The sequence below is a fragment of the Pipistrellus hanaki genome (genome assembly GCF_964339955.1).
Source record: "Pipistrellus hanaki genome assembly, chromosome: 2".
Taxonomy (NCBI): domain Eukaryota; kingdom Metazoa; phylum Chordata; class Mammalia; order Chiroptera; family Vespertilionidae; genus Pipistrellus; species Pipistrellus hanaki.
In genome coordinates, this window is record NC_140504.1 from 53,274,979 (window position 1) to 53,291,756 (window position 16,778).

At 38.8% G+C, this 16,778-nt stretch overlaps 1 protein-coding gene and 1 long non-coding RNA gene across 2 annotated transcripts in view; one reads left to right on the plus strand and one right to left on the minus strand.

Moving 5' to 3' along the window:
• The window catches only part of LOC311616425, a 104,479-nt gene that overhangs the window by 37,024 nt on the left and 50,677 nt on the right, over positions 1-16,778 (plus strand). The gene's annotated exons all lie outside the window — the stretch shown is intronic.
• The window catches only part of LOC311616307 (protein mono-ADP-ribosyltransferase PARP14-like), an 85,542-nt gene that overhangs the window by 33,477 nt on the left and 35,287 nt on the right, over positions 1-16,778 (minus strand). The window contains exons 7-9 of the mRNA XM_084871498.1: positions 12,847-13,080; positions 11,842-12,063; positions 9,906-9,984 (exon numbers count right to left, since the gene is read on the minus strand). Of these exons, the coding sequence (XP_084727624.1) occupies positions 9,906-9,984; positions 11,842-12,063; positions 12,847-13,080 (535 nt within the window). The remainder of the gene's footprint in view (positions 1-9,905; positions 9,985-11,841; positions 12,064-12,846; positions 13,081-16,778) is intronic.

Consider the following 16,778-nt stretch of genomic DNA (forward strand, 5'->3'; position numbering starts at 1 on the left):
GTCCTAGATTGTGAGAGGGTGTTTCTCCAGTGACACACCCGATATCAGGCTCCCTCATCTCTGGTTCCACAGTGCGTTATCACTGCCAAGTCAACAGAGCTTGGTAGCTTCTGCATTGAGCGCCTGCCCCCTGGTGGTCATTGCATGTCACACCTACAGATCGGATGGTCGGACAGTCAGATGATCACTTAGCCTTTTATAGAGAAAATATACCAAATGTGGGTTTCTGGTGCTGGCCAAGGTCAAGTCAGATCATGAGAGCCTATCTCTCCAACAGATAACAATTAAAATAAACACAGTATCTACTGACTGAGGACTGTGAAGTAAGCAACAGCAGGCAGACTGGGGAGGGGAATCAGAACCTGAGGAGGAAACATGTAAAGAGAGGTGTTTTGAAATTTTCCTCTTGTCTCTTCCAGCTTGAATACATGTTACAGATTTTTATGCTGATTACATGTTACAGATTTTTGAATCTGTAACATGTAATAAAGAGTTGTGACTATAATTCATTGAGTTGTGACTGAATTCATTGACTTGTGACCTCCTGAGTCACAACTCAGTGAATTGTGACTATAATTCATTGAGTTGTGACTTCCTGTTGTGGCTATAATTCATTGGGATGGTTTGACATTTAAAGAAGAAATTAGCCCAACTTTACAGTTTCTTCTGTGTTCCCTGAGTGCCTAGACCCCAGTCATAACTTCTTGACCAAACCCTGCAATTGTGGACTTTAAAAACAATATTCCTGAGGAGAAAAGATGGCGGAAGAATAGATGGGAGGATTCTGAGCCCGGTCCCGAAGCAGAAAGAGAAAGCAACTGATGGTGTTGAGCTGTGAGTGTTTATTAGCAAGCTTGGAGACAGCGAACACCAGAGAAACTGCTGGGGGGCCGCTGACAGAGGTACCCCTCACAGGGAGGCACCCACGCTGGCTGCATCCCTCCCCGGAGCTACCTCCTGGCTTGGACGGGGAAACCTCGCCATCTTGAGAGGAAGATAGGATTGTGTCAGAGGCCTAAATATCCACAGCCGCAGCGACCACCAAGCAGCTGTAACCCCCAGAACGCGGATCCCAGGCGGCGCGAACACCTGGCCTCACTGGAGTGCCCCACTACTCGGCGAAAAGGTCAGATTTCGCGGGGAGAGGGTGGAGAGCGCTCGCAGCGAAGACAAAAGCCTGAGCGCATAAGGAGTGCGGAAGCTGGAGGACACTGGCGGTGATTACAAGTGGAAGTCCTGGCTGTTGTGCGGGTGTCACCAGTGAAAGTGGACGGGGGCTCCTAACAGGGGAGATATCTAAAGAGCAACAGATTTGGATCTGGCTCGGAGGGATATCGGAGAGTTGCGGGAGATTGCAGTTGCTCGGACCTGCTCCCTACCCCCTCCGTAGATCCTCCTTCAGAGAGGACAAAAAAAAAAAAAAAAGCTGGAGAGGCTCTAGAGTCTGGGAAGTCAACCTAGAAACACTGCCCCAGAGGCTAATTCACAAATTGACTCTAGTGTAATAAAAACAAAGCAAAACCTCCCTAAAAATCAGGACTGGATCATAACAATAGAGGAAGCGAATGACCTTCATTACTGCAAATTTTATTTAAATTTTTAAATTTTTTTTTAATTTTTAAATTTTTGTTTTTTATTTTTGTTTTCATTATTTGCAACGTTTACTCAAGAAACTATTTTTTTTCTTTTTTCTCACTTGATTTTATCTTTATAATTACTACATTGTATACATAATCAACATTATTACTACTACTAATTTACTTTTTTCATCTTATTTTCTTTTGTTCATTTTTATTATTTTTATTTCATCATAAAATATATATTTCAGGATTACTGTTCTACAGTCTTTATCTATCTTTCCTTCTCCAATGCTTTATTCTATCTCAACCCTACATTTATGCCTTCACCCTCTTTCTGATCTTTTCCTTTGGTACCCTGTTTATCTTAACCCTTTCCTGCTCTAGATTTTCCCCATTCCTTCTCACTACCCCCTCCTAAAATTTCACCCTACTTGTATATATCTAATTTCCAACTACCTGCTCCAAGCCCATTCAGACCTCCCTTGCAGTTGTCCTAAAAACAAAACAAAACAAAAAAACAGTCTTTCTCTCTAACTCTTTGAAGTTGTATGTTGAATGTTAACTATACTGAAGTTGTATGCTTTTTAAAATAAGATTGAATTGCCTATTCTTTTTGTTTGATTGTATGTTTTTGTTAGCTGGGTTCTAGTCACCTTTATTGGTGGTTATTAATATTGCAAACACATTTCTATTCAGTGCCTTGCATGTTGTACCTGGTTGTGTTGTATTTTGTGCCTTTAAATCAAAGCAGGAGAGAGAACTACGCAACCAGACATCCTAGATGATGGGGAGACCAAAAAACAGCCCGCATATGAAAGAAAAGCAGGCTTCACCAGAAAAGGAAGTAAACGAGATAGAGGCAAGCAACCTACCAGAGCAATAATTCAGAGTAATGATCATAAGATGGCAAAAAAAGAATGGAAGATAAATTTGACAATATGAGTAAGAACCAAGAGGAAATGAAGAAGAACCAAGAAGAAATGAAAAATGACATCGCTAGTAAAGAACTCAATAGAAAGCATCAAGAGTAGATTAGAAGAAGCAGAGGACCGCATCAGCGACCTAGAAGACAAGATGGGAAAAAATACCCAATTAGAACAGCTTCTGGGAAAAAAAATTAAAAAACAGGAGGAAAGTCTAAGGGAACTTTGGGACAATACAAAACAAAACAATATTAGAATAATAGGGGTTCCAGAAGGAAAGGGAATTGAGGAAGACATGGAAAACGTATTTCAAGAAATAATGACAGAAAACTTTCCTGAGATAGAGAAGAAAAAACCCACACAAATCCAAGATGCTCGCAGAGTCCCAAGCAAAATGAACCCCAGAAAACCGACCCCTAGGCACATTATAATTAAGTTGGCAAACACCAACGACGAAAAAAGAATTTTAAAAGCAGCCAGAGAGAGACAGAAAGTTACATATAAAGGAACCCCCATCAGACTAGCAACTGATTTCTCCACAGAAACTTATCAGGCCAGAAGGGAATGGGATGAAATATGCAAAGTCATGCAAAGGAAGGGTCTGAATCCAAGAATACTGTACCCAGCAAGGCTATCAATCAAAAGTGAAGGTGAAATCAGGAGCTTCACAGACAAAACAGACTAAGGGAATTTATCTCCACCAAACCAGCATTGCAAGAAATGCTAAAGGGTCTACTGTAAAATTAAAGAAATAGAAAGCAAAGAAGGAACACAGGGGTATAGAATAAAAATGGCGTCAAATAAGTATCTATCAATAATAACTTTAAATATAAATGGACTAAATGCTCCAATCAAAAGACATAGCGTAACGGATTGGATAAGAAAACAAGACCCATATACCTGTTGTCTACAAGAAACCCACCTCAGAAAAAAAGATGCACACAGACTGAGGGGGAAGGGATGGAAAAAGGTTTTCCAGGCGAATGGAAATGAAACAAAAGCTGGGGTAGCAATACTTATATCTGACAAATTAGATCTCAGAGTGAAGGGCATAACAAGAGATAATGAAGGCCACTTCATAATACCAAAGGGAGCAATCCAACAAGAAGAAATAACCCTGGTAAATATATATGCACGCAATACGGGAACACCCCAATATATAAAAAAAACTGCTGGAGGACATTAAGGGAGAGATTAATAGCAATACAATCATAGTAGGAGATTTTAATACCCCACTGTCACCTTTTGACAAATCATCTAAACAAAACAACAGCAAAGAAATATCAATCCTAAATAACTCGCTAGACCAGATGGAATTAATTGACATCTTCAGAACATTCCACCCCAAAGCCACAGAATATACATTTTTCTCAAGTGCACATGGGACATTCTCAAGGATAGACCACATTTTGGGACATAGGCAAAGTCTCTTCAAATTCAAGAAGATAGAAATCATATCAAGCATCTTCTCAGATCATAGTGGCATAAAACTGGAAATTAACTACAATGAAAAAAAATCCAAAGAAATCAAACACATGGAGACTAAACAGTATGCTATTAAACAAGGACTGGGTTATCAAAGAAATCAAGGAAGAAATTAAAAACATCCTGAAAACAAATGACAATGAAAACACAACTATCCATAATTTATGGGACACAGCAAAAGCAGTTTTGAGAGGAAAGTTCATAACCCTACAAGCCTATTGCAAGAAACTAGAAAAAATGGTAACAAATGATCTAACTCTACAACTCAATGAGTTAGAAAAAGAGCAACAAGAAAAGCCCAGTGTAAGCAGAAGGAAGGAAATAACAAAAAACAGAGCAGAGATAAACAACATTGAGACCAAAGAAACAATACATAAGATCAACAAAACCAAGAGCTGGTTCTTTGAAAGAATAAACAAGATAGATGGACCTCTAGCCAGGCTAACCAAGAAACAAAGAGAGAGGACCCAAATAAACAAAATCAGAAACGAAAGAGGTAAATAACAACAGACCCCGCCGAAATACAAAGGATTGTTACAAAATACTACGAACAACTCTATTCCAACAAACTGGACAACCTGGAGGAAATGGACATATTCCTAGAAAAATACAACCTTCCAAAACTCAATCAGGAAGAATCTAAAAATCTCAATAGACCAGTGACTTGGGAAGAAATAGAAACAGTCATCAAAAAGCTTCCAGCAAACAAAAGCCCAGGGCCAGATAGCTTCACAGGAGTGTTTTACCAAACATTCAAGGAAGAACTAAAAGCTATCCTCCTCAGACTATTCCAAAAAATCCAAGAGGAAGGAACACTTCCAAACTCCTTCTATGAAGCCAGCATCACCCTAATACCAAAACCAGATAAAGGCAACTCAATGAAAGAGAATTACAGGCCAATATCCCTCATGAACATAGATGCCAAAATTCTCAACAAAATTCTAGCAAATTGGCTCCAGCAGAGCATCACAAAGATCATACACCATGACCAAGTAGGATTTATTCCAGGAATGCAAGGTTGGTACAATATCTGCAAATCAATAAATGTGATACATCACATAAACAAATTGAAAGATAAAAATCATATAGTCATATCAATTGATGCAGAAAAAGCATTTGATAAAATCCAACACCCTTTCCTGATAAAAACTCTCAACAAGGTGGGAGTACAAGGATCATACCTCAACATAATAAAAGCTATATACCATAAACCCACAGCCAACATCATACTCAATGGGCAAAAACTAAAACCATTCCCTCTAAGAACAGGAACAAGACAGGGATGCCCACTGTCACCACTCCTCTTTGACATAGTACTGGAAGTACTAGCCATTGCAATTAGACAAGAGGAGGAAATAAAAGGCATCCAAATTGGAAAAGAAGAAGTAAAGTTATCCTTATTTGCAGATGACATGATATTGTATATAAAAAACCCAAAAGACTCCATTAAAAAACTAATTGACTTAATAAATGAATTTGGCAATGTAGCAGGATACAAAATTAATGCCAAGAAATCTATGGCATTTCTATACAGCAACAGCAAACTTATAGAAACTGAGACTAAAAAAGCAATTCCATTTACCATCACACCAAAAAAATTAAGATACCTAGGAATAAACTTAACTAAGGAAGTTAAGGACCTATACACGGAAAACTACACGACACTGAAAAAAGAGATAGAAGAAGATGTAAACAGATGGAAGAACATATCATGTTCATAGATTGGTAGAATCAAAATCATCAAAATGTCCATACTTCCTAAAGCAATCTATAGGTTCAATGCATTCCCCATTAAAATACCAACGGCATATTTCACTGACCTAGAAAGAACTCTCCAAAAGTTCATTTGGAACAATAAAAGACCCCGAACAGCCACAGCAATCCTGAGAAAGAAGAGTAAAGTAGGAGGGATCTCAATACCAGACTTCAAACTGTATTACAAAGCCACTGTTCTCAAAACAGCCTGGTACTGGCACAAGAACAGACATATAGATCAATGGAATCAAATCGAGAACCCAGATATCAACCCAAATCACTATGCTCAATTAATATTTGACAAAGGAGGCATGAATATACAATGGAATCCAGACAGTCGCTTCAATAAATGGTGTTGGGAAAATTGGACAGATACAGGCAAAAGAATGAAACTGGATCACCAACTTACACCATACACAAAAATAAACTCAAAATGGATACAGGACTTAAACATCAGACAGAAAACCATAAAAATACTAGAAGCATCCACAGGCAACAAAATCTCAGACATATGCCAAAAGAACTTCTTCACTCATACTGCCCCTTGAGCAATGGAAGCTAAAGAGAAAATAAACAAATGGGACTACATCAAAATAAAAAGCTTTTTTACAACAAAAGAAACCATCAACAAAACAACAAGAAAGCCCACTGTGTGGGAGAACATATTTGCAAATGTTACCACTGATAAAGGTTTAATCTCCATCATCTACAAACAGCTTACACAACTTAATAAAAGGAAGATAAATGACCCAATTAAAAAATGGGCAATGGATCTAAATAGAATATTTTCAATAGAAGACAGAAGGAAGGCCAAAAGGCACATGAAAACATGCTCAAAGTCACTAATTATCTGAGAGATGCAAATCAAAACAACAATGCGGTACCATCTCACACCTGTCAGAATGGCCAACATCAACAAATCAACAAACGACAAGTGTTGGCGAGGTTGTGGAGAAAAAGGAACCCTCTTTCACTGCTGGTGGGAATGCAGACTGGTGCAACCACTGGAGAGAACAGTGTGGAGTTTCCTCAAAAAACTGAAAATGAAACTCCCATTTGACCCAGCAATCCCACTCCTAGGAATATATCCCAAGAAGCTAAAAACACCAATCAAAAAGGATATATGCACCCCTATGTTCATAGCAGCACAATCTACAATAGCTAGAATCTGGAAACAACCCAGGTGCCCGTCAGCAGATGATTGGATCAAAAAACATGGTACATCTACACAATGGAATACTATGCTGCCATAAAAAGGAAGGAATTCTCATCATTTGCAGCAACCTGGATAGAACTAGAGAACATCATGCTGAGTGAAATAAGCCAGTCAATGAAAGAGAAATACCACATGGCCTCACTCATTTATGGGTATTAAAGAACATTATAAATTGACAAACCAAAAGTCAGGTATAAAGACAGTAAAGCAACAAGCAGACTGTAAAATTACAGCAGGGACAGTAGGGAGATCTGGGGGAGATAAGAGATCAACCGAAGGACTTGTATACATGCATATAAGTACAACCAATGGACACAAAACTCTGGGGAGGGAGGGTATGTATGGGGGGGGGGGAGTTAAAATATGTACACAAATAATAATTTAATAAAGAAAGAAAGAAAGAAAGAAAGAAAGAAAGAAAGAAAGAAGAAATTACACCCCAAACAGAATGAAAGTCAGGTTCCTATTCCTTTAGAGTCCTCTTCACAAATGTTTTGTGGTGCCCAGGTTATGAACTCTGATTGGAAGATGTTAAAATTAAAATTACTAATCCATTGAAAGGATCACTTCATTCTGTTTTATTCTATTTATATTGACTTATAAATATGGTATAATGTTCATTGGTTTTATAGAATTGATTTGACTAACTGAAATTATTTGAATAGGGTTTTTGTTTTTTTTTCCTGCTTCTTTCTTGGCATTTTGAAAAGTCCAAGGCAGAGTGGGGATAATAAAAATTGAAGTGAGCATTAATCTTAATTTTGTCAAATGTCTGTAATTGGGGCTAAATTTCATCATATTTAAAATCACTACAGAATATATATTAGTTTGTTATGAAAGAATATATAACTTTTCATTGACAGGGCATTTAAAACAGTACTCTCTCTTAGGATTTCTTATGTGTTCAGTTCATTGTAGAAAAAATAAACTTAAAAAAAAATAGTGGGGTTTTCCCCCAAACATATATTGATTGATACACAAATTGTTAAAATGCAATTGTAAACATTTTAATCTTAAACATTTCATATGTTTATTTGTTTTTTACTTATTCTAAAAGTGTTATTCTTATAATAGCACATGCAATTAAAATTCTTATCTCTCAACCACAAATAAAACAACAGTACCCTAACAATGATTTTTGGTTCACTGAAAAGTCTAGGAAAATGATAGTGGGTAATGAAAAATAATCCTAGGAAATGACAATTTATAGGCAAAGATCAAACTCTATTTCCATGTATTTTTCTAACAACAACAACAAGGATATATTGACAATGGATCAGGGACCAGGAATAAAAAGGGAAAACCCAGACTGAATACAAGGAGCAGAGGTAGCAAAACTCTGAGAGGATGCCTGTGTGGGGCCTGAGGATTGAGAAAAGGGGGACCTGTGAGCTGATGTGTATGGCAGGGATCTTCCTTATTTTCCATATTTATTTCTTTAAATCCAGCCCTACCCACAAGGTGACCTTAGTTGCAGAACTCCATAGTGGCACCACTGGGAGTTAAAGCTCTTAGAGACGTTCTGTATTTCTGTCCAGAACTTTGCCCTAGGACAACCCTCATCACACAAAGTTATGTGGCAACAGATGAGGCAACTTAAATGCCAAGAGAACACTGTGTCTCGGGGGAGAGGCCTAGAAAATGGGCCCCTGCGAGCCGAGAGAGTGAGGAGAGTTCTGCTGAGGGGATGGCTGGAGAAGGTGACCCCTGTCCTGTGACAAATGGGAATAAATCCTAAGCCCACCCCAGAGCTGCACATGGGGGAGCCGTCCCCAGCAGCACAGCAAAGGCCCTGAGAACTGAAGTGACATGGGAACGCTGCCCATAGAAGGTGAGACAGAACTGTTAGGATGAACTTAACTGCCTGACTGCCTGCTAAATCAATTACCACTTTCCAGGAGCTTTTTAACAAGACCCAAGTGTCACAACATAAAAATAAAAATAATCAGCCTAGCCTCCAAAACTGCTTGTCATACAAAGAACCAGGAAAATGTGATCAGTTCTCAAGGGTATGGATGCTTATGTCAAGATGATCCAGATGTTGGATTTATCAAAGACGTCAAAGAATCTACTATAAGTATGCTTCCTGAGGTCAAAGTAAATATATTTGAAACAATGGAAATGATTTTGAGTGGGTGGAAAAATAGGAATCTCTGCAGAGAAATATAAATTATAAGTTAAGGATTAAATGGACATTTTAGCACTTAAAAATGAAATATCTGAAATTTCAAAGATTCATGGGATAGACTCAACAGTAAAGAGACAAATGAGTCTGCGAACTTGGAGGTAGATCAATAAAAATTATCCAGTTGGAAGAACAGAGAAAAAAAGATTAAAAGGAAAAAAAGAACAGATCTTCAAGGGCTGGCAGGACAGTATCAAAAGGTTTAACATTCATGTTATTGAAGCCCCACAAGAGAGAGACAAAGGCAGATAAACTATTTGAATAAATGACTGAAAAATTCCCAAATTTGACAGAAGACATGCATATTGAGATTCAAGAAGCCTCAGAAAACTCCAATAGGATAAAGTCAATCATGTAACAGCAAATTTGACAGAGAAGAAGCATTTGGTTGGTATTGTCTCGTTAAATGTGTCTATTTCCAAAAACACAAGTCACCATCCTTAGAAAATAGTGCCTCATCACTACTTAAAGCCCTCTGTACAGATCATCTAACTTGGATTGCTTACTCTTCTGCTTAAGATTATTAATCATGGCCAATGTCTTGCATGCTCAGGTATATGGAATATGATTTAATATCTCCTTTCTCACAAATAGATTTTTTTCATAAAAATCATCACTGCCACATTTCACTTATTGTTAAATAGTCATTTAACAACTAGAAATAATTTCTAAATTTAATATTTTTTTCTGAACCCCAAAAAAGAACAACAAAAAAAGAATAAAATAAATATAGAAAAAACGAAAAGATATTTTTACTGAACCTTGTGTATTTTGAGCCTTGGGAATTCTGTCACTGATAAAATTTCCATTAGCTCTTTTCTGAAATTCATCTGAAAATGCCTGAAAACACAAAGACAGTTTTGATTACTACAATCCTTTGTAGATGAACAATTTGATTCAGCACAGCTTTTGGTCATGCATAAATATTGATGAGAGAACAATTCTCAAAGTACTGTTATTATCATTACATATTTTTAAAGTTATGAAAATACATACATTATGTCTACAAATGGATACCATGAAAATTACCAAAGATGGGAACAAAGATATAAATACAAAAATATTCATTACAGTGCTATTTATTAAAACCTAGAAGAAAATATAACAGTTTAAAACCAGTACAGAAATAGTTAAGTATACTTTAGTATATCCCCATGTTAAAATATTTAGCAGCCAGTAGGAATTACATTTTCAAAGAGTAGTTACTGGAATAGGAAGTACTCATTTTACATTATTAAGTAAAAGAAGATGAACTTTAATTATATTATTGACACCACTTTGCAAAGTACATATGTATAGAAGACTAGAACAAAATATAACTAAGATAATTTATGCATTTTGCACTGTTCAAAGTTTCTATAATGAATATGTATTTCTTTCTATTAGGTAAGAACAAATAAGTTGCCAGTTGTTAAAAATACAGTGTTAAGAGAAAGTCAATCACAAGAACCCAGATACTTCAGTTTTTAACTTCTTAATTGTACCAGAAGAGGAATGACTAGAGGAGTAGTGTATTTTGGAGCAAGAGACTATCATTTAGTCTTAGTGAACCTGTGAATTCCATCTCTTTGCCTGGTAGAGGCACCCCAAAATTATCACATTTGTGTAAACAAGCAACAGAAAATTTTGTTGGTAAAAAACAAAAAGTACCAAGTAACATCTTGGCTGAAAGGCTGATACAATGAAAGGATAAGGACTGGAATGGACTAGAGACTGAGGTTGTCAGACTCACAGACCTCTAGGGCCCAGGCAGGTAAGTTATAAGTGCAAAGGTGAAGTGATATGAATCTGGAGAACTATACAGCATCTGCCATTCAGGCACAGCAAACTGTTCAGACAAAAATCCATATCCAATGTGTCAGAATGTCACAGTGGATATCTGGAGTGTTATGCGAAACCAGATGCCTGGTGCATGAAATTCATGCACTCAGGGGGTCCTTCAGCCCGTCCTGTGCCCTCTCAGTCCTGAAGCCAAAGGCGGATGTCTGTCTGACAGCTTAGGCCCACTCCCTAAGTCTGCAGTTGGAAATCCTTAGCTCTCCTGCAGAGGCGGGAGAGGCTCCCACCAACATTGCTGTTCTCACCAGTCTTGAGCCTGGCTTCTGCCTGAGCAGAGCTCCCCCTGTGGAAACACACTAGCCACCAGGGCGCAACTTCTGCGTGGAGGTCTGCCCCCTGGTGGTCAGTGTGTGTCATTCAAGAGTGGCTTGGTTGGATTGTCATCCATACATCAGAAGGTTGTGGGGTTGGGTACATATTTAGGTTTCAGGTTCAATTCCTAGTAGGTGTGGGTGTATGATGTTTCTCTCTCACATTGATCTCTCTCTATCTCTCGACGATTAAAAATAAATAAATAATTTTAAAAATAATATGGGAAGAAGGGCAATAAATGGAGATAGAGATAAGACATATTAGCCATAGGTCAATAATTGTGAAGATGAATGATGACTATAAGGGAGTTTATTACACTACTTTGTTTATGTTTGTACATGTTTGAAATTTTCGTAAATAAGAAGCTAAAATTTTTTTCTATATCCATAACTTTGCTTGAAAATTACCAAGCTACAACTAGTCTACAGTGCCCTTTTACTTTCCTGCATGGGAAATACATGAAAGAAACAACCTGTTAAACCAAGAAGACATTGGATATCATTAAGGCTCAGTTGACAAAATAACCAGAGAAGAGTGAAGCTGTACCTGAATATTCCCGTGATCACTCGGGTGTAGCAGAAAGAAAACATCTTGTAAAACTGTTGGTTGATTGTTGCTACTATATTTGAACACTTCAGAAATGATCAATTCAGCAATAACAGTCTTAGGAAACCCCAAATTGCCTGTTCCTATGGCTAGAAATGCAATTGAGCTTAAGTGCATGTTCTCAGTGATTTCCAAACATTTTCTGATTATGTCTCCCATGATCTGAAAAATACAAAGCACATCATTATACTTTTTGTTTGTTTGTTTGTTTTGTTTTGTGTTTTTTTTTTTTTTTTTTTTTTTTTTTTTTTTTTTTTTTTTTTGCCTAGATATGGGAGTTAGGACCAAAAAAAGAGAATTTAGTAACTTTGACTGTGATCTCTTTCTACTCCTTTTTGCTTTCAACAAAAGGCAGGCTACGGGTAGTCAGAAGGGGAAAGAAAAACACAGGAAAACAAAAAGAGAATTTAAGAAACCCTTCAAAAAGATTCACATGCACTCTGCAATGAAGGAAAGAAGCAAGGCAACTCTTCCATTCTTCATGCCCTCACCTTGCCTTGCTCACTAAAGATAGGCTTGCTATCTTCGGCTGGTCAGTATTGCTCAGTGGTTGAACATCGACCTATGAACCAGGAGGTCATGGTTCAATTCCTGGTCAAGGCACATGCCTGGGTTGCAGGTTCAATCCCCAGTAAGAGGTCATGCAGAAGGCAGCCTATCAATGATTCTCATTATTGATGTTTCTATCTCCTCTCCCTCTCCCTTCCTCTCTAAAATCAATTTTTTTTAAAAAAAAGATGTGCTATCTTCAATAACTCTTCTCTATCTTCAATGACTGGTCTTCAGGAACAGTCAGCTACACTAAAAGAAAGGGCCATACTGATGGAACCTGCCAAGAATGTGAAGTTAGTGCAGAAGAGAAATAGACAGGGTGCAATTTACATATCATTGAAAGGAGAACAAAAAAGTACCCAATTTCCAGGAGAATTTAAAACCAGGCCTTACCTTGTATGAAGATGTATTGCCATCTTTCCAGTTCGGAACCACCACGTGAAGCACTTGGTTGGACACATTCTGACCAGTGGTTTGAAGAATCGTGCCCACATCAACAACTATTCCTTGTGCAGCTTCGTATAATTCCTTCTGGAGATTTGGCCCAGCTTTTGCCAAGAGGGCCCGAGAAAGGGGCTCACTATTAAGGTTGAGATCCCAAGGAATGGAGTTGACAAGAACTTCAGCCTAAAGACAAAACCAACAATTTGTTTCAAATTCTATCAAAAAGCATTCATCAAGGATTACTGTAGTTGAGCCATTGGACTTGGCACAATGGGGACAACTAAAGATGACTGTTTTCAGAGACAATACTACCCAAGACAATGTGTTATTATAAACTTATTTAAGTTACACTTCAGGACAAAAGAGAGCTGTCAAAAAGTGGGATCACTGAAGGAGCCAGAGTAAGTGTCATCGGTGGCCAGTGAGGACCCCCTGTGTGATGGGGGCCCTTTGGGAGTAGTTGAAGCAGGCAGGGAGAGATGGGGAAATCATTCAGAAGGGGGAACACATGCATGGTGGGTGTGAGCTGTTGAGCTGATAGACAGCTTGTACAGCAAAATGGTGCAAGCCAGGCTGGCAATGTTACCGTGGGGGTAGACTGCAGAGGACCTCAAGTGCCAGGCCACCTGGACTTCCCAGCAGACAGTGAGAAGCTGTGGAAGTGTTTCCATCAGGACATGTGAGCAGATTAATCAGCTAGAGTAACACACCAAGAGAAGAGAGGAGAAGGCATGTGACTAAGTCATTTTCAAAGCTTTCCTGCATGGGTCACGGACAAGAAACAAATGGCATGAACTTTGGCATTGGAAGCCAAACCTTTACGAGGAAAAAAAAAAAAAAAAAGGAATGGTAGGAGTATCATATTATTTAGGATTCAAGATGGAAAAGGAATAGAACTCATCCCATTACTAACTCATGGTCAAAGAGTTTCTTGTGTATGTATTTTTTTTAATGGGAAATAAGATCACTTTATAATATTTTTAAAATAGTGCCTAAACAAATTCCAATCATGCCTTTACCATTTGTTAGCTGTGGGAATTGGGCAAATTACTTAGCCCCTCTAAGTCTCATTCCTTCATCTCTTTGAGAAGAAGAATAATCCTGGAATCTACCGCATAGCATTGAATGAGAAAATGCAAGCCAAGCACTTAGCATAGTGCCTAGCACATTCTAAGTCAGTATTGTTAGCAATTATTCTTGTAATTATCATTTAAACTTATTATTTAAGGAAGATGACCCACAGAATGGGAAAAAATATTTGCAAATCATAATCTGGTAAGGGACCTGTATCCAAAATACATAAAGAACTCTTAAAATTCGGGGAGAAACCAAGATGGCGGCATAGGGTAGATACCCGAATGCAGCCTACCACAACAAATTTGAATTTAGAACTGGAAAACAGGGGAGGCATTGGCCTGAAGCGCTGGACGGCTAGCTGAGAGGAGGCTCTGCCATCTTGGAAGAAGAGAGAAGGCACGATGAACCTCAGGAACTGTGAAGGTACGGAGAATTGTGTGCGCGAAAAGGCGCTGGCTTACTCCTGGCACGTGGAGAGGAAGGGCAGGACCAAGATTGCTGCTGGCTTACTCCCGGCGTGTAGAGAGGGTGGACAGCTAACGTGTGGCTGGCTTTCTTGTTCGAGAGGAAAATAGAATCAGTCTATTGCTCTGATAGATGGCCCCAGACAGGGAGAGGCCAGACTGTCAGGCAGTGGGCAGAGATCTCTCAGAGGTGTGTGAAGCTAGAGGCCATTACTGCGGGACTTGGGGAGGAGCCACTTGGGGAGGAGCCTAAGGGAAAATAAAGCTTGTCTGCACCAACCCGAGACTCCGCCCCATCTGTGGCTGAGCACAGAAGCTCTCCCAGAGGCTGGCTTTCTCTAAGGAGGGACTGGCTGGAATCCAAAGCTTGTCTGCGCCTTTACCAAAAAGATGCATGCGCCTGCAACCAATCTTCCGAAACTATGAACAGGATTTTCCTAAGGCGAGACTGACAGGGAACCAAAGATTGTCTGCGCCACCCCGAGACCCCGCCCTATCCAAGCAGAGTACAGAAGCCCTCCTAGCTGAGACACTGCTGATCCACACAGCCAATTGGCTTGGAGATAACACTTCCCAGTGATACCAACAATAAGCAAAGCTTAACAACAAGACTGCACACACATCCCACAAAGGGCTATACCAAGACTGTCCACCGCAGGTAACTGGGAAGGCTGTGCTACTGGGCTCTACCAGAACACCTAGCACATAAAGCTATTCCATCAAATCAGGGAAACAACTAAAATGCAGACAAGAGGAAGGACACAAAGGAAGGAGATGGAGGAAAAGAAAAGATTGGACATTGAGTTCAAAACTACAGTTATAAGGTTATTCAACAATATCCTAAAAAAGGCCGATAAATTAAATGAGACCTATGAGGATATGAAAAGGGAGCAACTAGAAATAATAAGGGATCAACTAGAAATGAAGAAAACATTGTCTTAAATAAAAAATATTATACAAAGTCCTAAAAACACACTGGAAGATTGTAAGAATCAAGAAAAGATTTAGAACACAAAGAGCCAGAGGACATTCCTCTGCAGAAGGGAGAAGATAAGAGAATCCAGAAAGTTGAAGATAGTGTAAGAAACCTCTGGGACAATTTCAAGCGAAACAACATCAGAATTATGGGGATTCCAGAAGAAGAGAGAGAGCAAGATACAGAAAGAATACTGAAAGAAATAGTGACAGAAAACTTCCCCCACCTGGGGAAAGAAATAGATTTATAAGTCCAGGAAGCCCACAGAACCCCAAACAAAAGGAATCCAAGGAGGATAACACCAAGACACATCATAATTAAAATTCCAAGAGCAAAAGACAAAGAGAGAATATTAAAAGCAGCAAGAGAAAAGCAGGAAGTTACCTATAAAGGAGCACCCATACAATTGTCAGCTGATTTCTCAACAGAAACCATGCAGGCCAGACGGGAATGGCAAGAAATATTCAAGGTGATGAATAGCAAGAACCTACGGCCAAAAATAATCTACCCAGCAAAGCTATCACTCAGAATAAAAGGACAGATAAAGAGCTTCACAAATAAAAAAAAGCTAAAAGAGTTCTTCACCGCCAAACCAGAATTATACGAATTGCTGAAGGGGGTTATTTAGGAAGAGGAAGAAGATAAAGATAAAAATTATGATCAACAAATATGTAACTATCAACAAGTGAATCTAAAAACCAAGGGAATTAAAAAATCTGATGAACAATATTAACTGGTGACTATAATAGAATCAGAGGTATGGAAGGGGAGTGGACTGACGATTCTCGGAAAAAGGGGAGTGGGGGTGCGGGAAGAGACTGAACAAAAATGTGCACCTATGGATGAGGACAATGGGGGATGGGGAAAGGACAGAGGGTGGGGTGGGAACTTGGTGGAGGGGAGCAATTGAGGGGGGGAAGAGAATCACATTTGTAATAATCTGAACAATAAAGATTTATTTAAAATAAATAAATAAAATTTAAAAAAAGAACTCATATAATTCAGTAATAAAAAGAGAACCCAATTGCCATAGCTGGTTTGGCTCAGTGGACAGAGTGTCAGCTTGTGGATTAAAGGGTCCAGGTTCGAGTCTAGTCAAGGGCACATGCCCAGGTTGCAGGCTCCATCTCCACCAGAGGGAATGCAGAAGGCAGTGATCAAGTATTCTCTCTCATCATTGATGTTTCTATCTCTCTCTCTCCCTCTACCCTCCTGTCTGAAAAAAAAAAAAGATATTTAAAAGAGGAGAAAGGATGTCAGTATATATTTCTCCGAAAAAGATAGGCAAATGGCCTTCCCTAGGAATCTCTCCAAGGCCAGACCACAATCCTTAAAGTAAGGAAGGAACATCAGGCACAGCAGGG